Consider the following 26,383-nt stretch of genomic DNA (forward strand, 5'->3'; position numbering starts at 1 on the left):
CTCCGTCAGTGATGACTGGAAACACTCAGCCTTGGAAGGCAGGCCTGGGCCCGCCGAGGCCATGGTGTTCTTCTGAGTGGGGTGGAGGTGGGAAGCCAACACCGGTTCGACCGTCGGCAGGTGGGCGAAACCTTTGTCTTCCATCCCGGCCCAGTCTAACGACGACCCTCCGAGAACGGGGTTCTTACACGTTAGGGGATTATCCCATGACCGGGTCGCCTCCTCCAAGCACTCAGGGAAAATCGGCAGCAGCTGCTTTGCCGAGGGCTTGGTTGTGGGCAGTCTCCGCCCTTCGTAGCAAGACCTTGCGGTCTCGACGAGGGCTTCGGGCCACACTATGCCTAGCTTCGCAGCCGCTCTTCGGCAAACATCGTGTAGGTCCGTACCGGCGGTCGGGTCCGCCGACGAATCCCACAGCCCCCGGCTTTGCAGCCGGTGCGATGTCAAACGGCGCGTAGCCGCTGTCCTCATCATCGTCGGAGCCCAAGCTGACAGGCTCGTCTCCCGAATCAGAGGCTTCGCCCAAGACGTTGTCTTGCCCGGCCGTGAGGCCGTCGTCGAACTCGTCGTCGGGGCCGGTCAGAGGGATTAGCTCGTCGACCTGTTCGCCCCAGCTCGCCCCCGCGTGGATGGTGTCTCCTCGGGGGCTCTCAGTTAGTTCCTGTGGTGGGGGAGTGGATACCCCCAGCATAGGATCCATCGCAGGCATGCTGGCCTGGCGTGCCAGCCTGCGTCTGCGAGTCTTGTTCGAGAAGCGTGCACAATGCTCGCAGGCAATCGGGGATAGCGTCGCGTCCTGGGCATGTTGCAGCCCGAGGCACGCTGAGCACACTTGGTGAGTGTCTGCTCCCGCAATTTTATTGCCGCAAACGCACGTCCTCGCCGCCGGAGGGGTGGCTCTACCCGTGGTGGGGATAAGTGCCGGCTCCGACATCGCTCAGGCTAGTGTGATGGCTAGCCTTAGCAGCTAATGTTTGGATACGAACTAGCCGCTAGACTCAGAAAGTGGAACCGTACCGTGTCGGGATAGCGCTCGTTGACCGAGGTGTAAGCTCGCTCTGTAAGCAGTGATGCTAGTCCCTCATCCACCGTACTGTCCTTCCGAGGTATGCTTCAGGAGCGAGAAGAGGTTTTTAGACTGAGGGTAAGGATGTGACGTCAGGCTCTTATAGTAGGGGAAGCTCCCTCCCCCTAGGGAGCAGACGTCACGTCCGTCAGCCAGTCAGGACTGGCGTAATGCAATAAATGCTTCTAGGAAACAGCGCAGAGGGCGTGTTCCCATAGTGAGATACCGAAACAAATGTTGAAAGAGAACACCAAAACACAACAAAACATTTTTTTTTTTTTTTTAAACGACTACTACTACTACTAAGCACAGTGTCGACTAGTGGTTTTACTAGTCGACTAGTCTGTGAATGCCCTAATCGGCACCACTCTTGCGTATACAACTTAAGTACGTTGAGTTAGTATACCGTACATTTTCTGGTACTGTCAAAATACAAAGTGAATGCACGCGGCTTTGCATAGTCCGAAAGATGATGTGCTAATCTGTAATGTGTAATGTGTTTGTATCACAGCAGTACTTGTAATCTGTAATGTGTAATGTATCACAGGAGTACTTGTAATCTGTAATCTGTAATGTGTTTGTATCACAGGAGTACCTGAACAGAAAGAACTCTGGTAACGGCTACAGCATCCATCAGCCCCAGGGCAACAAAAAATACGGAACGGAGAAATCTGGCTTCCTGCTCAAGAAGGAAAATGTGTTTTATGTAAGATTAACATTTCAAACATTTGCTCTCTGAACACTTGAACTATATTTGATAAAAGCAGTAGTTCTGGTCATTGATTGGCTGAGTCATGTTCAAAGCCCTTGTAAAATACACATAGTATATTAGTATTGAAAATTCATCAAACAAAACATAATAAGTGTTGCTAGTCTGCAGCATGCAACTTGTATTTGAATATATATTTTTTTAATTGAGTGCAGCCGGCAATAAGTACAATTCTCTTATGTGGAGTAAACGGCACCAAACTGTTTAAAAACAAATCGGAGGTCCCGGGAGGGTTGGGTGTTCCGGATGGGTCATGTGACACATGAGCTTGTCAGCGAGTTGAGTTGTGTTGACAACTAGAGCCAAAATAAAGTGTATGAAGAATGAATTTAATTGTGGCCGTTTTATTTTATAGAAGTCTGATCGGTTTTAGAAAAAAGTCCTGTAATTTTAATATGAAATACAAAACTACTGCATCCAAAAGTATCTTGATACAAATTACATATTTATTTATTTATTTATTTATTTATTTATTTATTTATTTATTTATTTATTTATTCGTTTGTTTGTTTGTTTATTTATTTACTTATTTACTTATTTATTTATTTTGCCAAATGCAAATTAAAAAGGCATTTTAATTCAAATGCATTTAATTCAAATATTGCCGATCTCAGGATGGCTGTGATGGAGCCATGGCCAGAAAGCATTATCGGAATCATATGGGGGGCCTCCGTGGTGCTGAACCTCCTCTCCAGCATCTCCCGCTCAGCCTTCCCCTCTGTCTCAACTTAGCAAAAAAGAATCTGGCTGATGATCGCATGGAAATAAGCGTCAGGGTTGTGACGCGTCCTCGCTATTTACCCTCAAGACTGAGCGCCAGCAATAAGAGGGAGGTCAATGTATCTGAGATGATATGTGAAGAAGGAAGCGCTGCGTACGGGATCTTGACGCAAATGGCCTCTTAACCCTAGAACACTAACGTGATTTAAAGTCACACTATCACTAATGTTGTGCTCGCAGGAGCTGGTTTGGTTATGAAATATGATTATTAATAATTATGAATTATTAATATTCATAAATTTATTAGATTTGACAGAAAATATTGTATTCTCTGTAAGATTCGGGGCACCACTGTAGTTAAGGCTACAGACCTGTCTAAAAGTCAAGTTATGACTAGTTTAGACACCAAACCAAATTGTCATATCAGTCTCATAATGATATAATGTACATTGTACAGTTAATTGAAGGTCAAAGTTCGTAAGCTTCTGTCACAGATTTCCACAGATAAAATACCTCATGAATAACCACCAAGATTCATAGCATTATGTAATAAAAAGATTTAATAAATCACAATATCAATTGACATTAACATAATGATTAAAATATCAGTTCATCACATTTACTTTTATGACTAATACTCTACCACATCTATCGCTAATAACTCATATGAATCAACATTATATCACTGTGTGTATGTGTGTGTGGGTGTGTGTGTGCGATGATTTCCGTCTGCCGGTCCGAAGCAGGCTTGAATGTGTGTGTGTGTGTGTTAATTAGTACTTGTGTGTGTGTGTGTGTGTGTGTGTGTGTGAGAGAGGAGGAGGGAGGAGAGGGCGGAGTGTCTTATGTCACCCCAGGATTGGCTGAGGGGCGGGCTGATCGTGTTAAGACCGCCTCCATTTCAAAATGGCGGTTTTGCCGAATTTAGGAAGGGACTGTTTAGCCTGGATCACTCGTAGAGAGCTGCAAACCCGAGGGTACCCTCGCGGGCCCCTCGGGCCTGCCAATACGGGCCAAGGCCGGGCTCGTTTTTTATTTATTTTTAATTAATAGGTCCGGGCCGGGCCGGGGTCGGGCCGTTTTTCAATAATTAAATAAAATAACGTTGTATTACTCGCTTGATTTTACACAGCAGAGCAGTCACACAAAGAGGAGGAGCGCACACTGCACAGACACTCGCCTAGCCACAGCCACACACACACAGACACACACACCCTCACCGTGACGTTAGTCTGCCACTCCGTCAGCGTAAAAAACAACAACAAAACAAGCCGCGTGTGTCCGTGTCCGTGTCGTGAGAGAGAAATAAGATCGATGGACATAAAACAAAGTTTGCGAGGGGAGAGTTAAACAGTCCCCACTGCAGTAGGGAAAGCTCATTTCAACCTGTTCAAAATGAACTCATCTACCATACATTGTGAGGACACTAATGTGACGTTATTCAATGCAGCTATAAACGGTAAGTCTGCTGTTTTAATTTCGATATGCTTGAGTGACATAATGTTTCAGTTTGTGGGCATTGTTGCTGTTGGCAATTAAACGATCTAACGTTCTCTTTCTCGAGACAATATGTGTGGATTTTGATAGGCCACGGTAGCATGTGTGAGAGGGGGAGAGAGAGACAGAGAGAAAGCTGCAGTGTTTGTCTTCATAGGCAACACAGTCTAGCAACGTTTTGGACCAACGAGTTCAGCGGCGCGGCAGCATGCACAGAGAGGGAGAGAGAGATGTGTCGTCATATCGTGATATTGATGTCGGGCCTCGCAACGGGCTCGGGCCAATTAATTTCATGACTCATCCGGGCCGGGTCGGGCACGGGCCTGCATGTCACGGGCCGGGGAGGGCTCGGGCCGAGATTTCAGGCCCGCGCAGCTCTCTAATCACTCGGTGTGAGTGACTGATCAAACTCTCTAATTCAGCTTAACTGTATTCTTGCGGGTAGACATTCTGAACACCTCCAGACCGTTCCAAGCCTAGCCCCTTCGGTTGAGAGAGTGGGAGGGGGAGAGAGGGAGAGGAGAGTGGCCCACTGGTGGCCGCTAAGTTCGTGCTGAACTTGGCGCTCACCAGCTCTGCCTCCGACACCCTTAGGCGTCTCTATCATTCACCAGTGTGCGAAACATTGTACATCAACATACACGGTAATGCATTTTCACCCAAACTGCCCAGAACCATTAAACCATGAATGAACTCTCACGTGGGTCTCGCTTTGTGAGCGGGTTCCTCTGTTGCTCTGCACGCGCCTCTGGGGTGCCGTGGAGCGGATGGCGTTGGTTGGTGGGAGCGATGGCCTGCAGCGCGGTTCACCCTGGCCTGGGGAAGCGTACAGCGGACGTCTGATGGGGGTTGATGATGCCGGGGGTTGACGTGCAGTCTCTCTGCTCGTTGAGTCGAGGGTCGTGCTGTGCTCTGTGGTCCTTCTTTGTGGCTGGTTGCAAGCCACGGTCTGTCTTGGGCGTCTTTCGTCTGCAGCAGTTGGTTGGCCCTGCTGCGGTGTGGCTCTTCTGCTTCTCCTGCTCCTCTTGGTCTGCTGAGCGGTCTGCTCGCGGTACGTTCTTGTTGTCGGCTTTTGCGGTCCAGCTGGGCTTCTCTGGGCAAGGAGAGCGGCTGGTCTACGCGCGAGTTTGAAAGCACAGGAAGGGCTTTTCCGTGCGACTTATAACACTAAACCGACTTAAATTAAACTGAGATTAAGTGGAACTATCTCAGTTTACGCATGCTATGTCTCGTGGGACTTACGGCGGGCCTTTCAGCCGATTTCTGGTGCTGCTGTGTGCTCGGAGTCCTCGGGGCCCTGGTCAGGCCTGCAGGGCTCGGTCCTTCTCGAGGCCCTGGTCTCCTTTGTTGCAGAGAGGGTACAGAGAGCGGGGGAGGGGAGCCGCTTCCTGGCTCCTCCAGTCCTTTCCGCATCAAGGTCTGACGGAATCAAAAGCTTACTGTAGATTGCAAACTGGTTTCCAAACAGTTTTGTCTCACTGTATGGGGAAGTCACGAAGGGTTCTCATTGGCTTGTCATGTGTCTTTGGTGATAGCTCTGGCCAATGGTTGCTCTGTGAGCTGGACTATGCCCAGCCCACTCTGTAAGGTGAGGCAAGGGAAAGGGGGGTTTTATGGCTTGATTACCCTTAGAGATAAAACAATGGCCGGAATCCTTTGAGGCTCGGCCCCCAGCTGTGCTGGTATCTGTCGGGTGTGACCCAGCCAACCAAATGGTACAGTGTTTGGAAGGTGGGGGGAGAATCCCCCTCACTGTCTCTACAATACACTCAAATGTCTTACATTCAAATATATCAGTAATACAGTACAGTCCATAATGTGTCGATCACAACACTAACGTCGGGTGTATTTCACCCGATGCAATATACCCCATAAAACATACTTCTCATCAAAATATCTTAAAGTACAACAATACATGGCAAATTGAGGTACTCTTCTTTTGTTTTTAAATGTGAAATATCACAAAAAACACAAAAAAGTTTATTATGGGGGACACTATAAAAAATATGTCAAATTCGGGAAAAATGAGGTAATCGTTATAAAAAAATCCCCCCCCGCAAAAAAAAGGAGCTCCCAACTTCTCCTTTGGTCCGCCCATTCATGGGACTTGTGTGGTGAAAAAAAAGTCACCACAATACCATTGTAACTAACCCGAAGATATTTTACCCTCTATCACTAACGTCGGGTGAAAATCACCCGAACGCGTAGCCGGTAGAAAAAACCGTGAATGGGAGCAGGGAAACAAACCTACATTCAATGACGTCAGTGAGCATCCTGAAGGTACCTAAGGACCCGCCCACCTCAGACAGCAGCAAGACAATGAAAATCACGTGAATTCAATTGTCCGGGTGAAAATCACCCGACGTTAGTGTTCTAGGGTTAAGAGCCGGGTGGGGGATGACTGGGAAAGGCACGGAGAGAGAGAGAGAGAGAGAGAGAGGGGGGGGGAAGTCAAACTTTCTCCAGCCCAGCTGGTCTTCATTATTGTGCGGTGAAGATTCAAGCAGGGGGCCCCTCCTCTTGAACTTATTGGCAGGCTGGCTAACTAAGCGGATCCAGCTTTTGCGTCACGCGCACACACACACGCACACGCACGCACACACACACACACACACACACACACACACACACACACGCACGCACACACACGCACACACACACACACACACACACACACACACACACACACACACACACCACAGAGATAGATTACAGTGTGATAAGAAGAGAGGATGTGGTTCAGGAGGAAGAGTAAAACCCCCCCTGAGGTCAGTGACACAAACCCCAGCGTGTTCTCAGCCACTTTACCTGATTCAATCAAGAGCGTGGAAACAAGACTGCAGCCGTGTGAAGAGGAAGACGCTGGGCCAGCACAGTGTGGAGGTCACCATCACTCAGACCAGCACAGTGTGGAGGTCACCATCACTCAGACCCAGGCTAGATGATAACACTTTGTACTGTGCGGCTCAATATGGTAATACATCGACAACAGTGTGAAATGATTTCTTCTTTTTTAAAGTGGCTTTTGGTGTCTCCTCCTACAGGATCAGGAAGGTCTGGCAGAAGAGGAAGTGCGGTGTCAAATATGGCTGCCTGACCATTTCGCACAGTACGGTAAGGGCTAATAAGTGGCACTGAGTTGAATTCTGTCCAGATTCATGCATAGAAAACCAATTAGATAATGTGTGCGTGTGTGTTTCCCCAGATCAACCGACCGCCAGCCAAGTTGAACCTCCTGACCTGTCAGGTGCGCCCCAACCCCGAGGAGAGGAGGACCTTTGACCTGGTCACTCGTAGGTTCCCGCTTAACCCTTGACCTCAGGGGGCCCTTACTGTAGCTTTTCCCCTCAGCATCATCTCAACCATTAAAGACTGCCCTGAGTCAATCTGCAACACAGCTGTGCTGTTTCTTCTCTTGGTCTCCACGTTTCTCCAACTCGTGATCGGACACATTTTTGCTTTGGGATTGACTTAATAGACGTCTTTTGTGCAAAGCTGTGATGTCAAACTGATGTGATTATATATCGCTTGTTTTACGCCACATCAAGCCATAGATTTAGGCAATGCCTCGTCATAGACGCTGGGGGCGTGGTCAGGGTGGGGGGGGGGGGGGGTAAATCCTCCCGTTCTCCCCATTCAGCATAGTTTAGCATTTAGCTGCTAGCCCAGCCCCAGGCAGACAAGATACCGCAGTAAACGCACATCTGAACAGACGTCTATATAGCTGCTCTAGAATCCCCAATCCTGTTGTGTAGAGAAGCAGCACCGTTCTTGAGATATAACGGTCCGTCTAGTCTCGCGCGCCAACCGTAGTAACGTTTTGTGGGCGTTCCCACACAGATCAACTGTATGTATGCACGTTCTTCCAAGCGCCGCTCCTATTGGCTGGCATCCCCCTTTCACATTGTCTGCCATTGCATAATGTATTTCTACACAATCCATTGACAGTGACTAACCAGCCTTCCTCTTTCTCCCGTCGCTTCCCTTCTAGACAATCGGACGTACCATTTCCAGGCAGAGGACGAGCAGGAATGCATGATGTAAGTAGTGGAAAGCCTCCCTCCAGCTTCTGAAGACTCTCTAACTCTTAACTTTGATTACCTGCTCATCACTTCATTATCATCATTGTGTAACTTGCAGGTCGTTACATGTCATGCATCTTTGTTTGGGATTATACAAAACGAAAATAGAGAGGTGTCAGAGAGAGACTGGAGGCTGTTAACTGCTTATGAAAACGGGCTTAAGGCCATGTGTCGACTGGGCGTCTATTCCTGACAGTTGAACGCTGGGGAGCGCTGATCCCAGCGCACAATATGCAAGGAAGCAGATTGAGAATAACAATCTGACAGCTGAATCACTGCCGATCTTTCGGATGTGCTTTTGTTGAACAGAAATTAAGCACTTTTAAATGAAAATTAAGCTACTTTTGCAATGTAGTGAAAGTTTAGAAAATTGTGGTGGCGCATCGTCTCAACTGTAGCCTGGACCAAGGGCGAATAGCTGGTTTCACAAGTGGGGGGGACACAATAAAATGTGGAGCGCCGACCCTCTAGGGAAGATTTTTTTTTACATTTTAAAGTAAATTGCATCAATTTGGTGCACTCTGAGGGGAAGATTAACAGGCTAGATCTATGAAGAACTATACACATCACTAAATACATGCCTTTTAGACACCACCTCCTCCAACTCATCAGAGCTCTGATATGAAAGCAGGTGACATGAACAAGGCATAGAACAATACTGATGTGAAAGCCAGAGCCATATTGAAATCACGTTGGTTGTATTATTATTATCATTATTATTATTATTAGTGTGCTTTATTTTAAATTCAACCATGTTCACTGCTTACCATGTTCACTTCCTCTCATCACCTAACCCTTTATACAGCAGCAGGGACGTGCAGAGAATGTTAGAGGGGCAGGGGCTGGCAAAAAAGTTTTAACATTTTTAGCCAGATTTAGAGGAATATCTCAATTTAAATTAACATTTGGATGATACTTTGGATGATACTTTATACAAAGTTAAATTTGCTCTTACAATACTGTGAGTGCTGCCTTCAGGGACGGCTTGGAAAGGGGAATTTCCACACAGAGCGCCATTAGAAATGCATTCAGGGTCTGGAGAGGCCACTTTTTACAGACGAGAAAATCCGTGACAATCTTTTGGAGTAGCCTATAGCTTATAATTAGCAACTCAATTAACATTCTCAGCCATAATATGATGGCTGGTTAAACAGTAGCATATTGAGCATGATTTTTTCAGTTTACCCACGATTTTTTCAATTTAAAAAGTGGGGGGGACATGTCCCCCCTGTCCCCAGTGGAAAATTCGCCCCTGATATGGACACACGACCTTAATGTACGTCATACTGATGCCGTCATTTTGGTTCGGGTTGGTGAATGAACCAATAGCGTTAACCTTTATTAAACAGCTCGCTGACTCTTGAGTCTGAGAAGCCCTGGCCGGCCCGCTGGTCACAGCGGGAGGGGGCTCTGTCTTCGGTAAATGCAGTCTTCGTTCCAGTTCCACTACCACTTTTGTCCACAGGGGCTGCTAAAATCAACACAAAATTAAAAGTTCCTCGTAGCTGCTTTAAGCTTTTATTCAGGAGATGAGTGCATAGTCGGATGATTTATGCAATGGAGCGAGTGAAAAGAGTAGGGCGGCTGACAAGGGACAAAAAGGAGAGAAACTAAAAGACGGAGGGGGGGGGGGGGGGAGACACAGCTGTCCTCTAGGAGCCCTCTGGCCCAGCTGGTGTTGGGTGGGACTATTCTCTCTAGCCACAGAGAGCAAGCAAGGCAACTGTGTGTGTGTGTGTGTGTGTGTGGGGGGGGGGGGGTTGTGGTGGTATGTGTGGTGTATGTGTATGGATACGGACAGTGAGCTCCGCTGTCCCTCTGTGTGTGTGTGTGTGTGTGTGTGTGTGTGTGTGTGTGTGTGTGTGTGTGTGCGTGCGTGCGTGTGTGGTGTGTGTGTGTATGGACACGGACAGTGCGAGGGGTCTTCTGTCCCCCGCTGTCCCTGTGTGTGGGCCTCCAGGCAGAGTCTTTGATGTGATGTGCTGTGTGAGTTTAGGGGTCAGAGGAAGAGACCAGGACAGAGGGACAGAGTCTTTGATGTGCTGTGCTGTGGGAGTTTAGGGGTCAGAGGAAGAGACCAGGACAGAGGGACAGAGTCTTTGATGTGCTGTGTGAGTTTAGGGGTCAGAGGAAGAGACCAGGACAGAGGGGGTCAGAGTCTTTGATGTGCTGTGTGAGTTTAGGGGTCAGAGGAAGAGACCAGGACAGAGGGACAGAGTCTTTGATGTGCTGTGCTGTGTGAGTTTAGGGGTCAGAGGAAGAGACCAGGACAGAGGGACAGAGTCTTTGATGTGCTGTGCTGTGTGAGTTTAGGGGTCAGAGGAAGAGACCAGGACAGAGAGACAGAGTCTTTGATGTGCTGCGCTGTGTGAGTTTAGGGGTCAGAGGAAGAGACCAGGACAGAGGGACAGAGTCTTTGATGTGCTGTGTGAGTTTAGGGGTCAGAGGAAGAGACCAGGACAGAGGGACAGAGTCTTTGATGTGATGTGCTGTGTGAGTTTAGGGGTCAGAGGAAGAGACCAGGACGGAGGGACAGAAAGAAACTAATGAAGGACAAGAGGTTAACACATTGAGTGCCAGCGACGCCATATGGCGTCATTAGAAATTTACCGTAGGCTGCCAGCGACGCCAAATGGCGTCAGTAACTCCAAATTGTTTTTTTGACGGGGGGGGTGTCGATCTAAGCTTCTTACATCGCCTCTTACAATATTGTAGCTATTGGAGGTCTATAACCTATTTTACAAACCCATTAGGTGGCGACAGCACTCTCCTGATAAGAGAAAGTGGAGCCAAACACACAGAAGAAGTCGCTGGGGAAAAAGGAAATCGCATCGCATCGCATCCGTCCGTATGCATCGACATGCATGAAGCCAAACGCCAGCTGTGCCCGCAGCAGCTGCATCCGCTGTCACAACTGAGCACCTCCGTGTCCGCTGCGACAGCAAATCCGCATAATCAGCCTTATTATTCTCAACTGGAAGCATGGGAGCCCGTGACAAACACACGCGGAACCAAAAAGCTGGATGTCGCGCACCCTTCACTGTGTGTGCACAGCAAACTCAGCAGAGAGCCAACAGACACACCCAGGAGGAGGCGTGTGCAGTTGAGGGGGGGGGGGGGGCACGCAGAGCACGCAGAGCAGCATACACTTCACCCAGACAGACCCAGACATCAGAAAATTAGCTTCAGAGTCAGTGATGTGCTTGAAATGTTTAATTTCACAAAAGGCTCATTATCTCAGCTCGTAGAAAAAAAGGGCTGTTTTTGGTTCAATCAAGCTATCTTCTCCGGCTCATAACTAAAGAACGGAAAATGGGATCAATAAACTTTTTTTTGCAGGTGATAGAAGAGAGTCTCATCGTTATTTGTGCGTGTTCAGTGTTTACATAGTAATTATTAAAGAAATTATATGACTGTTTTAAAATGCATTGCGGCCTATGTGGCACAGCAAGCAACCTTTTGCCCAAGGGCCGTGGCACTCAAAGTGTTAAGTGTGAATGTGGGAGGTATAACTTGGATGTGAAAGTGATGATGAGGACTGTCTGCTGAGTAAGCAACTTAGCAGGTGCTTCAAAACACACTGAACACATTGATGACTGGTTTGGACCTTTTGAGGAAAAGTGGAAAGAATCAATCCCCTGCTTTTCTTTAGTGCCAAAACTCCTAAAACGATCTATGTCATCATCTATCTATGTCATCATCTATCTATGTCATCATTAGGGGTGGGAATCGTGGAGTAAGTCACGATACGATATGGTCACGATACTTGGCCCTCGATAACGATATTATCACGATACAGCGATTCTGCGATAATCGATATATTGGAAGAAATTTAACCTACGATACATCACGATATCTGTGTAACTGAAGAGAAAAAAATACCCCTAAAAGGCAAGAAGCAGGTATTATGTATTTATTAGCAGAATTGACATGAACTCTCTCAGAGTTCACTCACTCATACCATTTTCGATACCACGGAGGAAAAGTTACACATTAAGTCCTTTTATTATTATTATTAAAACAAGAAAACCTATATAACCTACCTATATAATTTCTAAAAGTAGATATTAATGATCAAACATTTCCATTCATGTAGCCTACAGTATTTATGTTTTTGTTTCAACTACAAACATAAATAAACCTCAACTTGAAACTATGTTTCAACTACCACACACAGCATGATATTTTAGCCTGTTTATTAAAAAAAAACAAAAAAAAAAAAACATTTATTTTTGGCGTAAGACGTCAGACATACAATAGTTTTGAACAGTAATTTCCTCCATAGCAGCAGGAAACCCCCCTCTCCTTCAAACTCCTCCCTCCGTGTGTGTTCTCCTCCCTCTGTGGCTGCAGCGGTACAAGCGAGGCTCTGCATGTCTGTGCTGCCTGGCGGCTGCTCTTTGGGCGAGTCTGCATGGGGCTCGTTCGTTTCGGTTGTGAGCTCAGCTGGAATGAAGCTGCGTGCGATTGTGGGCTTTCTGCCGGTGTTTCAAAGTGTGTTGCACCCATAATCTATTATGCAAATTTGCAATCCCCCACCGCCAGCTCCCAGCGCGATAACGCGCGAAAGCGAAAGCGTTTTCGCCAATCCATTTTACAGTATGAGAATGGTTTCCTCGCGCGTTCCCCTGCAGTTTTGGCTCGGCTTTTTCTACTCTGGAGAGCACTGTCGCCACTTAGTGGGTCGGTGGAATGGGTTGTACACGTTCGGTGGCTCCCATATTTATATAGGAGATGTAAAAGGGTTAGATCAACGTCCCACCGTCAACATTTTTTTTTTTTTGACGAGTTGAGTCGTCATTGGCAGTCAACCGTTGGTTTCTGCTTGACGAGTTGACTCGCCAATGGCAGTGAACGTGTTAAAATAAACATATCGATACTTGGTGCCAGTGTATCGATAACGTATCGCAAGTGGAAATATCGCGATACCGTGAGTATCGATATTTTGTCCCACTCCTAGTCATCATATATCTATGTCATCATATATCTATGGCCATTTTGCAGACTCCATTTCCCCTCCGTTCAAGGTAGCAAACAGTAAATGTGATAACTGTTAAAACAAGGGGGTTTTCAAAGTGGGAGGCGGGCCTCCGCAGGGGGACTCCAAACAGTTTCAGGGGAGGCTCAGTGAATGAAAGTGAAAAAATATTACGTTTGTTATCAAAAGGAGATCACATACTGTAGAATAGCCTAAATGTGTGTGATTTGGTTGAAGAGATTTTTTTTTTTTTTTTTTTTTTTTATTTGACCTTTATTTAACCAGGTTAGTCTCATTGAGATTGAAAATCTCTTTTTCAAGAGAGACCTGGCCAAGAAAGCAGCATAAAGTTACAGACACATTTTAACATAAACAATACAAACAAAACATCTAAAACGTAAGAAAATACACATCCATTTACTCAGCAACAGGGTTCATTATGGATCAAAACATTTGCAGACCTGGATTTCAGCTTCCTCCATATTTTTTACCCTGGTTTTAAAAATACTCATAGGGACTAGCACCTGGAGGTTTAGTGAGCGTTCATCATCGGCCATCAGCGACCATCATCGGTAGATGATGGTCTCAGATAGTTCTCAGATAGTTCAGAGATACAGTAGTTTTGGGGGAATTTGACTGCTTTTCCCACTTTCCCAGAGTCAGAAACTAAGAAATGCCTTTAGACAGATCCTTTGTTATGTATTTGGTCAACAGCAATAGAGCACAGCAGGACTGAGACCGGAAATATACTTCCGGGTTCGTCAGGCAAAAAAGTGAATTGGGGTTTTAGAATGGGGATTTCACTTCAATGCATCAAATAAGGTCTGTGGTGAACAAATGTTTATGGGAACGCGAATCTGGGTTCTGCAGGATAATCTTTTATGACTTTTGGAACATAAATGTGTTTTGTTTTTTTACGCAATCTTTTAGAAAATGCTTCAAAAGGCATACAACTTATTCACGTTTGTGAAGAGTATCCTGCTGAACCCAAATTCGCGTTCCCATAAACTTTAGTTAACCACAGACCTTATTTGATGCATTTAAAGTGTAACTAACCCCCAAAACACTTTTTTTCAGCTTTTAACCAATATATATGACTTTGGGGGTGATGTGTGAAGAATTCTGGTCAAAATTTCCACATTTGACACCAAACTGTTGCCATTTTACCATTTGTATAATTTTTCAGCAGCATACCTGGCATAAGCGCCCTCTAAGGGTGGAACACTGCTTTTTTTTTGCCCTCAAATGAATGGGATATTTGATACGTCGTGACGTCACGATGAACCAAAGACTATGGGATTTCAAGATAGTTACTCCCCTACTCCCCCTGTACCCTTTCGGCTCCTCACAACTCCAAGCCTATTCCCATGATGTCACTTGACCTGTTAATTTATTACAATCGCCTATTATATTCCTACCAACTCCTATGTAACACAATACTATCAATAAACGCCACTATAATCATAAAAGGAAGGACATGGCATTGTGTTGCTGTAAATCATTCCCAACCTTTTATAAATCTCCAAAACAGCAACTTTTCAGGAAGTTAAAAAAACCTGTTTGCTCTTAAAATACTGAACCAAACGTTGTCGAAGTTGGCACATGTCTTAATTATAGTTAGTTTCCCGCTGAATGTGTCATTACTTTATTAATATCTTACCTGGATAAGGTCAAATTATGTTGTTTATATTATCAGTCCGACTTGGAAGCACTTTCTCCGGGCCAGTCAAGCGGGAGAGAGTCTGCTCTCATGCACATGCACGAGCCCCAAGGGGGCGCGCAGCAGCAGCATTGTGCTCTGACCCTCTCGTGGCCGAGGCAGGGGCTTTCGCATGGGATGACATAACGTAGCGTTAACGTTAGTTTATTCTCGTCAGAAAACACTCCGATTTGCATGTTAAAACAAGTTTGCAGCCTAGGAATAACTGGAAAACATTTGATTGATCTATTTACGTCAGACGATGCCAGAATCACACACACCAGCAGCGCAAAGCACACAAAGTCAGCAGCGTGCCTGGTGACTTTTCCAGGGAAGAGGGAGTGGGAGAACGCAGCCTTGCAGCTCTGCTGAGAGGAAAATCACTGTTCTGATACATATCTGGGGGGTTTAGTCCCCCTTTAAGGGAAATCCCCATTCTAAAACCCCATAGACTTTTCCCACTGACGAACCAAAATGGCGGCGATTTCTGATGAAGCCTACAAAAATACATCATGGCTGTGGTACTCTACATCAGGCTATCTTGGCTCAATTGTTGAGTGACGATGGGATCAAATAACATAATCATGATGGGGGGGGCGGGTCTGAGGGGAGGCCCACAGTCATGGACTTTGAAAGCCTCTATGTTAAAGCATATGGGAAAGCATGAGGTGTTTGTGTGTGTCCTGTAGCTGGGTGTCGGTGCTGCAGAACAGCAAGGAGGAGGCCCTGAACACGGCTCTGGGAGGAGACCAGCTCCACGTGCAGGACAGCGGGCTGCAGGAGCTGTCCCGAGCCATCATCACAGAGCTGCGACAGATGCCTGGCAACGAGGCCTGCGCCGACTGCAGAGCCCCAGGTCAGCCAATCAGCAATCAGGCCAAAGAGGAGGATGATGATAGCCAAATAGCTCTCATCCAGGTTCCTGGATTCCAGGAGATTGAATGGAAGGCATGAAAATGTTCTGAACAAATACATTTTCTTTATTGGCATGACTGTTAAATGGAAACCATATATGTACAGCCTATGCCAGTGGTTCCCAGACTGGAGTATGCGTATGCATACCCCTAGTGGTATGTAGAGGTGCTACAGGGGGCAATTTGAGAGAAATGAGAAAATGTCGGAATAAATCATGAAAATGTCTCTGGCAGCTTTCTAAGCAAACTGCTGTAGTCTGGTAAAGGGGTTACTTGGATTTAGAAATCAGGGAAAGGGGGTGCTGAAGAAAAAGGTTGAGAACCTAACCTAACCCGGCCTGAGCAGTACTCAAAATATAACATTTCCAAACAAGCAAAAAATATCAGTTCAAGCCATGTTGATTTTGTAGACAGACAGTGTCTGTGTCTGTGTGTCTGCCTGTCTGTCTGTCTGTGTTTCTGCGTGTCTGCCTGTCTGTCTGTCTGTCTGCCTGCCTGCCTGCCTGTCTGTCTGTCTGCCTGTCTGTCTGTCTGTCTGTCTGCCTGCCTGCCTGTCTGTCTGTCTGCCTGCCTGTCTGTCTGTCTGTCTGTCTGTCTGTCTGTCTGTGTCTGTCTGTCTGTGTGTCTGTCTGTCTGCCTGCCTGCCTGTCTGTCTGTCTGACTGTCTCTGTCTCCCTCAGATCCGACATGGCTGTCCACCAACCTAGGCATCCTGACCTGTATAGAGTGTTCTGGGATCCACAGAGAGCTGGGTGTCCATTACTCCAGGATCCAGTCTCTCACTCTGGACCTATTCAGCACCTCGGAGCTGCTGGTACTAAATACACACACACACACACACACACACACACACACACACACACACACACACACACACACACACACACACACACATGATGGCCTAGTTACAGGCGTTATGTCTCAGTATTGGCAACACCAGATTCAATGACATCATGGAGGCGGGCCTTCCCAATGACTCTGTCAAGCCACTCCCACAAAGTGACATGTGAGTTCCTAACCTGATTGGACAAAAGCCTTTTTTTTCTCTTTTCCTTCCTTTTCTTTTTTCCCTTCAAGTTTCTTTTCTTTTTTTCTTTTTTTTACACTAAAATGCACTTCCTCATCCACCAGGAATGCCAGGAAGGAGTACATTGTGGCCAAGTACGCCGAGCGTCGCTATGTCGTGCGCAGAGAGGAAGCAGATCCTGGCCGGCTGTACGACGCCGTGAGGAGTTGTGACCTCACTTCCCTTCTGCAGCTCTACGCCGAGGGGGAGGAGCTAGCCAAACCACTCACGCTGCCCGATGGACAGGTAACCACCAGGATTTCTCCCAGAAATGAGCCCTGCTAGGGTGTGACTTAAACCTGACGCTGCCGCCCCCATCTGGCAGCGACAGGTAAGGTGTGACCAGCAATTTAATCTAAGTTGTGACACAAACCTTTAACCTCTAAAATGCCCCTAAATTGCCAGTGTTTTATGGTGAATGACAACTCCTCCAGACAGGGCGCCCCACCCAGCTTGTTCAAGGCTACACTAGTACACGCACGCACGCACGCACACACACACACACACACACACACACACACACACACACACACACACACACACGGACTGTCGGACTGGGGCTGGAGTGGGTCAAAATAGAATGAAATAGTTTTGAGTATATTTCGTGGGCAATATATCATATTGTTTTGAATGCCAAGTATCGTGATATTTTATTGTACTTGACAAAATGTCAAGTGCATGCAACATTTATGACAGGTTTTTATGACAGTGCTGCTGATCAGTCTGTCTGCTTGACAATGATTGAAGTGAGATGAACAGACTGGAAACTTTATCTGATTAGATAAAACAGATGTTGACAAAGTTTTTACCTTTGGGGACATCATTTGCAGTTGAAAAAAGGTGATAAATCATAATATATTGCAATACTAGCATATCGCAATATCACAATACTAACGGATCGTGACTTAAGTATCGTGATAATATCGTATCGTGGGGCATCAGTGATTCCCACCCCTAGTTTTGAGTAGGCCTGTGAATCTTCACTGGCCTCACGATTCGATTCGATTGCGATTCAGAGGGCTACGATTCGATTCGATTACGATTATCGATGCATCTTGATGCATCACTTTTTTCTGCAATACATGATTTATTTTTTCTCACTTTCTTTTTTCTCACTGTGTGGCTACTTTTAAAATAAAAGTGCATTTGGAATTGCATTGTATTATGATCCATAATTAAAATAAACAACTGCATGTACTTCCATTATATTTTATTTGATTATTAAAAAAAAATATATATATATATATATCTTTTTTTAATAATCGATTTTTGACATTTGTGAATCGATGCAGAATCGTGCACGTCCGCATCGCGATGCATCTTATAATTGATTATTTTTGACACCCCTAGTTTTGAGTGGTCAATAAGGTCATGCTGGGGCATGTGGGAGGGGTGTGCATAGTTACAGTATGTTAGTTAAACAGCTCTGTAGTAGAGACTGTCCTCCCATCTCTTTGGCCTCTAATCTAATCTAATCTCTCCTCTGCCGTCTCTCCAAGTCTATCACTTCCTCTCCTTCTTTTCTTTAATCACCCTCTTGTCAGCCACTTCCTGCTCGGATAGCGTAAGCAGAGTGTGTAATACCGCTGAGGGTGTGTGTGTGTGTGTGTGCGTCTGTCTGGGTCTGTGTGTGTGTGTGTGTGTGTGTGTGTGTGTGTGTGTGTGCGTGTACACATACGTGCGTGCACGTGTGTGTTTGTGTTGGTTGGCTCTGGTTTATTATTTCAGCTTTTAGGTCAGAGCTCATGTCTCTTGAGATCAAGGGAGACAAGTTCATTGAATTACTCATTCATCTCTCTCTCTCTCTCTCTCTCTCTCTCCCCTTCATCTCTCTCTCCCTCCTCTCCCCTTCATCTCTCTCTCCCTCCTCTCCTCTTCATCTCTCTCTCCTCTCTTCTTCATCTCTCTCTCCCTCCTCTCCTCTTCATCTCTCTCTCCCTCCTCTCCTCTTCATCTCTCTGTCTCTCCTCTCTTGCGTTTGACATCAACACAAACAGATCATGCTCGGAGCCCTAAGTGAGCCTTGACTTATTTAAGTCTTACATTTTAGCCCACATATACGAATGAGTTCATGTTCATCAACTCATTGAACAATCAACCTCTTGATTGGTCAATCAACCTCTAAAGGGGGGCACGGTGGCGCTGTGGTAGCGCTGTTGCCTCACAGCAAGAAGGTCCTGGGTTCGATTCCCACCTGGGACGCTGTGCGCGCTGAGGGTGTGTCCCCCTTCCCATGTCCTCTAAAAAGGGCCTTTCTGTGTGGAGTTTGCATGTTCTTTTATTCAAAGCAAAAATTGTAAATATTGAAATGGCGATATTTAGGATTTGGGTTGAAACTAATGTCTCAAACCTTTTGAGGCTTATAATGATAAGACCCTGAATTGCATATTTTTTTGTGTATTTCGGTTTCCAGGGTCTTTAAGGGTGAGCAGTTTGGCCTAATATGTACTTTTCATCTTTCTGCCTATATAAGGACATCAGAGAGACGGCTCTCCACCTGGCTGTGCGTCTGGAGGAGAAGAGCTCTCTGGCGCTGGTGGATTTCCTCATCCAGAACAGGTCAGACACGGACCGGAAGTCAAGTAGTTCGTAGAACTTGATCTAAACGGTCTTAAGATCAGTTATGTTGGACTTTTCTAGATATATGAGATATGGCAGGTATTCACTCTCATACTCTGAGCCAGAGGCAGACATCTCCACTTCAGTAGCACCAACCTTCCCCTCTTATTCCTATTCCTATCTACTGTATATTATACTGCAGGTTTTTACAGTATTCCTATTCCTATCTATTGTATATTATACTGCAGGTTTTTACAGTATTCCTATTCCTATCTACTGTATATTATACTGAAGCTTTTTACAGTATTCCTATTCCTATCTACTGTATATTATACTGCAGGTTTTTACAGTATTCCTATTTCTATCTACTGTATATTATACTGACGTTTTTTACAGTATTCCTATTCATATCTACTGTATATTATACTGAAGCTTTTTACAGTATTCCTATTTCTATCTACTGTATATTATACTGAAGCTTTTTACAGTATTCCTATTCCTATCTACTGTATATTATACTGAAGCTTTTTACAGTATTCCTATTCCTATCTACTGTATATTATACTGCAGGTTTTTACAGTATTACTATTTCTATCTACTGTATATTATACTGCAGGTTTTTACAGTATTCCTATTTCTATCTACTGTATATTATACTGAAGCTTTTTACAGTATTCCTATTCCTATCTACTGTATATTATACTGAAGCTTTTTACAGTATTCCTATTCCTATCTACTGTATATTAGACTGAAGCTTTTTACAGTATTCCTATCTACTGTATATTATACTGCAGGTTTTTACAGTATTCCTATTCCTATCTACTGTATATTATACTGACGTTTTTTACAGTATTCCTATTCATATCTACTGTATATTATACTGAAGCTTTTTACAGTATTCCTATTCCTATCTACTGTATATTATACTGAAGTTTTTTACAGTATTCTTATTCCTCTCTACTGTATATTATACTGAAGCTTTTTACAGTATTCCTATTCCTATCTACTGTATATTATACTGAAGCTTTTTACAGTATTCCTATTCCTATCTACTGTATATTATACTGAGGTTTTTTACAGTATTCTTATTCCTCTCTACTGTATATTATACTGAAGGTTTTTACAATATTCCTATTCCTATCTACTGTATATTATACTGAAGTTTTTTTTACAATATTCCTATTCCTATCTACTGTATATTATACTGCAGGTTTTTACAGAGGGGTTTGTTCATATATCATTCATAGCCTGGTTTATATCACATTGTATTCTAAAACATGGTGAACATTTATTTTGTATTACTCTTGATAGTATTTTCTGGTTAAAAGAGATATGGATTTATCCAATGTCCAGGAAAGAATTTGACATCATCTGTCTGTCTGTCTGTCTGTCTGTCTGTCTGTCTGTCTGTCTGTCTGTCTGTCTGTCTCCCTCTCTGTCTGTCTGTCTCCCTCTCTGTCTGTCTGTCTGTCTCCCTGTCTGTCTGTCTGTCTGTCTCCCTCCCTGTCTGTCTCCCTATCTGTCTGTCTGTCTGTCTGTCTGTCTGTCTGTCTGTCTGTCTGTCTGTCTGTCTGTCTCCCTCCCTGTCTGTCTGTCTATCTGTCTGTCTTTCTCCCTGTCTGTCTGTCTATCTGTCTTTGTCCCTGTCTGTCTGTCTATCTGTCTCCCTCCCTGTCTGTCTGTCTCCCTGTCTGTCTGTCTATCTGTCTCCCTCCCTGTCTGTCTTTCTTTCTCCCTGTCTGTCTCTCTCCCTCCCTGTCTGTCTCCCTATCTGTCTCCCTGTCTCTCTGTCTCCCTGTCTGTCTGTCTGTCTGTCTCTCTCTGTCTGTCTGTCTGTCTGCCTCTCTCTCTGTCTGTCTGTCTCCCTCTCTGTGTGCCTCTCTCTCTGTATGTCTCTCTGTCTGTCTCTCTGTCTGTATCCACAGCAACTGTCTGGAGAAGAGAACAACAGAAGGCAACACAGCTCTCCACTACAGCGCCCTGCACCACAAGCCTGAGACTCTCAAACTACTGCTCAAAGGAAAGGCAGCCCTACACACAGGTACTGACTCTATCACATACACACACACGCACACGCACACGCACACGCACACACACACACGCACACACACACACACACACATGCAGACACACACACACACACACACACACACACACACACACACACACACACACACACACACACACACACACACACACACACACAGTGCCACCAGTAAATGGTAATACAGCTTATGTGACGCTTCTCCTAGTGAACTCGTCAGGAGAGACGGGCCTGGATATCTCCAGGAGGCTGCAGCACGTACAATGTGTGGAGCTGGTGAGCCGTTTCTATTCATCCATACAATGTGTCACCGGTTATGTCACGTGTTCATTCATCAAGTCAGGGAGCACAAACGGAGTCGGCAGTGAAGTTCCACAAAGGAATCAAGTTGCAACATTAAAATCCCGACCGGAAAGTAATCTCCACCAAAAACAAAACCGATCAACTCCCACAGCTGGAAATACTACCTTAAACTAACTCCCACAGCTGGAAATACTACCTTAAACTAACTCCCCGTGCAGCAAAGCTCAGCTACCCAGCAAACATCGTCTTGACCGCGACATCACCAGACGTGGTTTGGCATCTACCATCTAAGTCTGACGTTCTCTCCACATTCCTCCAAAGTAACGTTTAGACTGTCACTTCAAAACAAAAAATATTGACCTCATATTGCTTTGAAAACACCACATGTAGGTGTCTTTTGTGTTTTTGTAGAATAAAATGACATTTGATTGACAATTTACCTGTTGTGTGATCAGATACTCACAGTGTGACATGCACTCCACCTGCAATGACGACTTTTATTGAACGCCCTTTTCTTTTTTTAATATGAAAACACGTTTATGTCATATAAGTGCAAATGTCTCTTGCTATGGGCTTGTATTTATCACAAACTTCCTGAATCCTGTGGTATTGTCCCATTTATCTTGCCTTAACGCAGTGTTGTGGGTTTTGGATGTGCTATGCTGTCTGCTAAAGTCACGTTGGTTATATTATCGTAAATGATATAAATATACCTGTCTCATCGCTGGTTGAAATCATGAAACAGAATTAGCGAGGCAGCTAGCCTATCAACGCAACTTCCAGTCGGGACCGTCAAAATGCTAAGTGCTCAATGTTAAGTATCTCTATATATGACCAAATCCGTAGCATTTGTAACTAATTCGGTGGCCTAGCAGGATCGAATCCCGCATGAGGTGTGATCTTTTGTCTTTCAAAAATCGTTGAATCTGGACACGTTGTGGGGAAGTAGAGGAATTACGTCGCTAAGATTTCCATTCAGAATATATAATTAGACCCTGACTAGATGTAGTGGTTTGACGTGCAGCAGACGGTCGTTATACGTGAAAATGTTTGCTGGGTAAGGACTCCCAGAACAAGGAAGCCTATCCAAACACTGCCATGCACTGTATATCTTTGCCGTTTTTCTATCAAACAATTTGATCATTTGCAGATAGATAGTGTTACTCTATTGATGGTAATGGATTGGCTCTGCTTCAGTAGCAGACTAAAGGGTCTTCAGAGAGAGGAGAGAGAGCTGCGTCATCTCACAGAAATGATCTCCTTTCAGTCAGTAGTGATCCTACACAAACTGAAATCACACACGCATTGATCTCGTTTCACTCAGTAGTGATTCTACACAAACTGAAATCACACACACACATTGACACTGAGTAAATATGTGCATGCAGCAGCTATACACTTGAATCATTCCTGTGTTTGAACAAGGGGGCCGGTGAGGACTTTGTCTATCTGTCTCTCACTGATGTTGCGTTGTTACTGTGTTAATGAATACGAAAACATCCTGACAGACTTCTCATTGTGACGCAGTGGATGGCTGCACTATAAAGGTCCTTACACATCAAGAGCGATGCGAATATAGTACGGCATGAAATTGCGATGCGAGTTTTGACCCACCTGTCAATCACAGCCACAGATGTGTACACGTCGGAAGCAAATTTCTGAAAAATCGACCGTGGTTCGAAAAAATAAATGCCGCAATGACGCTCAGCGAAACTTCGCCGTTGGTATGCACGGTTGCATTGACTGATATAGGTTCAGAGAATATTATTGACGTGCGAATTAATCGCATGAAAAAAACGCTCCCGATGTGTAAGGACCTTTAGGACGAATTCTCTATAAGTATTGTAGGAACTCCGGAAATGTAAGCACTAGTAAATTAGTTCAATTTAGTTTGAGAGTACAATATCTTTCTTGACTGTTGTAACATGTTATAAAACACATGTCTAATAAAGTACCTATACTCTTTTATAGTGTCATATGTTTCTTATTGTATAATATGCAGGTGCTGGGCTCACACTGTCCAAATGCACACACACACACGCACACACACATGCACACAAACTGTGCTGGGCTCACACTGTCCAAATGCACACATGCACACACACACCCACATGCACACAAACTGTGCTGGGCTCACACTGTCACAGAGTGTTTTCTGCCCAATGCTAGCAGGAATTGATTCAATAATTGAGTGAGTGAAGCCTCCGTCCAAGTAATGAATGTTATAAAAATAACTATGAGAAAGAGGAGAGGAGCCAGTACCACCATCCATACCTCTCACTAAAAGACATGAACATACAGTAGCAAGAAGATGCTGCACACCCAAGTTTAAAATACACATCTCTGTGACCATCTTTAATGTTTTGAAGAATAGAAGGGTTAAAGGGACAGCTCACCCTAAAATCCAAAATACATATTTTTGCATGGATCACAGTGACCGTAGGATTTATTCCATTACTTTATCCTGTTATCCCCAAAGTGGTTAAAGGGACAGCTCACCCTAAAATCCAAAATACATTATATTCCCTCTCACCTGTAGTGCTATTTATCCATCTATATCGTTTTGTGTTATTCGCCTGAGTTTTGGAGATATCGGCCGTAGAGATGTCTGCCTTCTCTCCAATACAATGGAACAGGATGGCACTCGGCTTGTAGTGCTCGAAGCGCCCCAAAAAAGCTCAACAGTCTTTCCAGAAATCATGACCCGGTTACTCAAGATAATGCACATACTTTGTTGTGAGCAGTTTCATCTAGGAACTATTTTCTTTTGTAGGAACTAGCTAGCAGCTAGCGGGCGTAGTTCGGTCAAAAGAAAATAGTTCCTACATGAAACTGCTCATAACAAGGTCTGTGGATTATCTTGAGTAACGGGGTCATGATTTCTGGAAACTGTGGAAAGAGACATTTCTGTTTATCAAATGTATTTCTTTGGCACTTTGAGCACCACAAGCCGAGTGCCATCCAGTTCCATTGTATTGGAGACAAGACAGAAACTCTGCGGCCGATATCTCCAAAACTCAGGCAACTAACACAAAATGATATAGATGGATAAATAGCACTACAGTGAGAGGGAATAATATGTCTTTTGGATTTTAGGGTGAGCTGTCCCTTTAACCGCTTTGGGATAACAGGATAAAGTAATGGAATAAATCCTACTGTCACTGTGATCCATCCATCCAAAATGTTAAGTCAGTCATGTTCTTGTTCTTTCAGCCATATCAGGAAATACAATTCACTGAAGATCACCTGCAGCACATTTTGATTCTTGATTTTCAGAACTCAAAACTCATGGAAATTAAATGTGATAAAAGGCCCAAATCAATCAATCAGCTTCCCTTTAGTATTATAGTTCACCAATTTAACAGTGAACCCTGAAGGGTTACAGCTGTTTTATGGTTATAAAACACAAGTGTCTGTCAACAGTGTCTTAAGACACATAGGCTACTTATGTCTTCTTCTTCTTTTTTTACATCATTTTTGTCTTTAAGACACTGTCAACAGACACTTGTCTCACAACCATAAAACAGCCTTTAGGTAGCAATTCTGTTGAAAAGGCTCCAAATGGGTGAAATGTTGGGAGGATGGTGATCAGCAGTGACATGTCATGTGAAACCCCATAACAGGCCTTAATTCCCAGCAGTTTGAATTTGAATACATTGAGGATCATAGGTTGATCAAAATATATTGATCATATTGACATAGACAGACCGCAGACACCTAAATCACATTACGATTGAAAACCTCAATAGATTCAATATTCACATTTATGCAAAATTAGAAATAGTCTTTCCTGATGTACAAAGAAAATGTCAAAGCAGCATGCATACACTTCCACAGTGAAAACTGAGATGAGTGTATTGTGCATTCAGGAGCATTGAGCAAAGTCTCTGGAAACCCCAAGTGGTCTATATATGAAACGCAGCAATGTTGGTCCCTATGAACTTCTATGAATGTCATCTGTAGGCTTAGCAGGTGAGATTAAGCTTGGTTGCTAATAGCTGCTTATTGGGCAATTTGAGTAATTAGCACAATGAGCTAATTGTCACGACTGTCACGAATAACAAACATGGCGAGTAAAATTATTGGGAAGGACCAGGAGCAACTGGGATTGATATATAAAAAACGAGCGAAACGGAAAGCCAGACAAATTGTGTCTGACCCAGCAACACATCCCCTCTTCTCTGAGTTCACAAAACTGCCCTCAGGAAGACAGAGTCCCCGCTGCAACCAAAAACATCTACAAAAAATCCTTCATACCAAATGCAATAAACCTGCTAAATTCATAAACCCCATCCACATAAGAACCATGTCCGTTATCACTGCCTGTATGTGTGTCCCTGTTCCATGTTGTATTATGTTTCCATCCTGTCAATCCCTGTGTTCTGTACTGTGTACCCTGGTGTTTGTTGAAATGTAATGTATTTGTCTCCCATGTTGAAATGTAATGTATTCCTCTCTGTACACAAGCAAACCTGTGAAGCCGAAGACAAATTTCCACATTGTGGACAAATAAATTGAATTGAATTGAATTAATAGCCAAAGCCAGGAAATATATTGGCTCTATTTTGTTTCTAGTTAACTTGAGAAGGTGATCTCAGAGTCTAAGTCCATGTTTGTGATCTCCAGAAATGGATGTTAGCAGGCTTTCCTCGTGAGCTGCGATGTGGTAGCTTGGTGGCTCGCTGA

At 44.6% G+C, this 26,383-nt stretch overlaps 1 protein-coding gene across 1 annotated transcript; it reads left to right on the forward strand.

Moving 5' to 3' along the window:
* Window positions 1-1,108: 1,108 nt before the first annotated feature.
* On the forward strand, window positions 1,109-26,383 carry LOC310773353 (arf-GAP with SH3 domain, ANK repeat and PH domain-containing protein 3-like; the record flags this gene model as incomplete). The annotated part of the gene is made up of 13 exons (XM_083633223.1): window positions 1,109-1,144; window positions 1,656-1,765; window positions 7,097-7,166; window positions 7,258-7,345; window positions 8,044-8,092; window positions 15,501-15,667; window positions 16,406-16,539; window positions 16,640-16,731; window positions 16,857-17,037; window positions 19,265-19,350; window positions 21,276-21,391; window positions 21,603-21,670; window positions 26,324-26,383. The coding sequence occupies 13 exons, from the start codon at window positions 1,109-1,111 to the stop codon at window positions 26,381-26,383; spliced, it is 1,257 nt and encodes a 418-aa protein (XP_083489349.1).

The sequence above is a fragment of the Poromitra crassiceps genome, assembly GCF_964638095.1.
Source record: "Poromitra crassiceps genome assembly, chromosome: 3".
Taxonomy (NCBI): Eukaryota; Metazoa; Chordata; class Actinopteri; order Beryciformes; family Melamphaidae; genus Poromitra; species Poromitra crassiceps.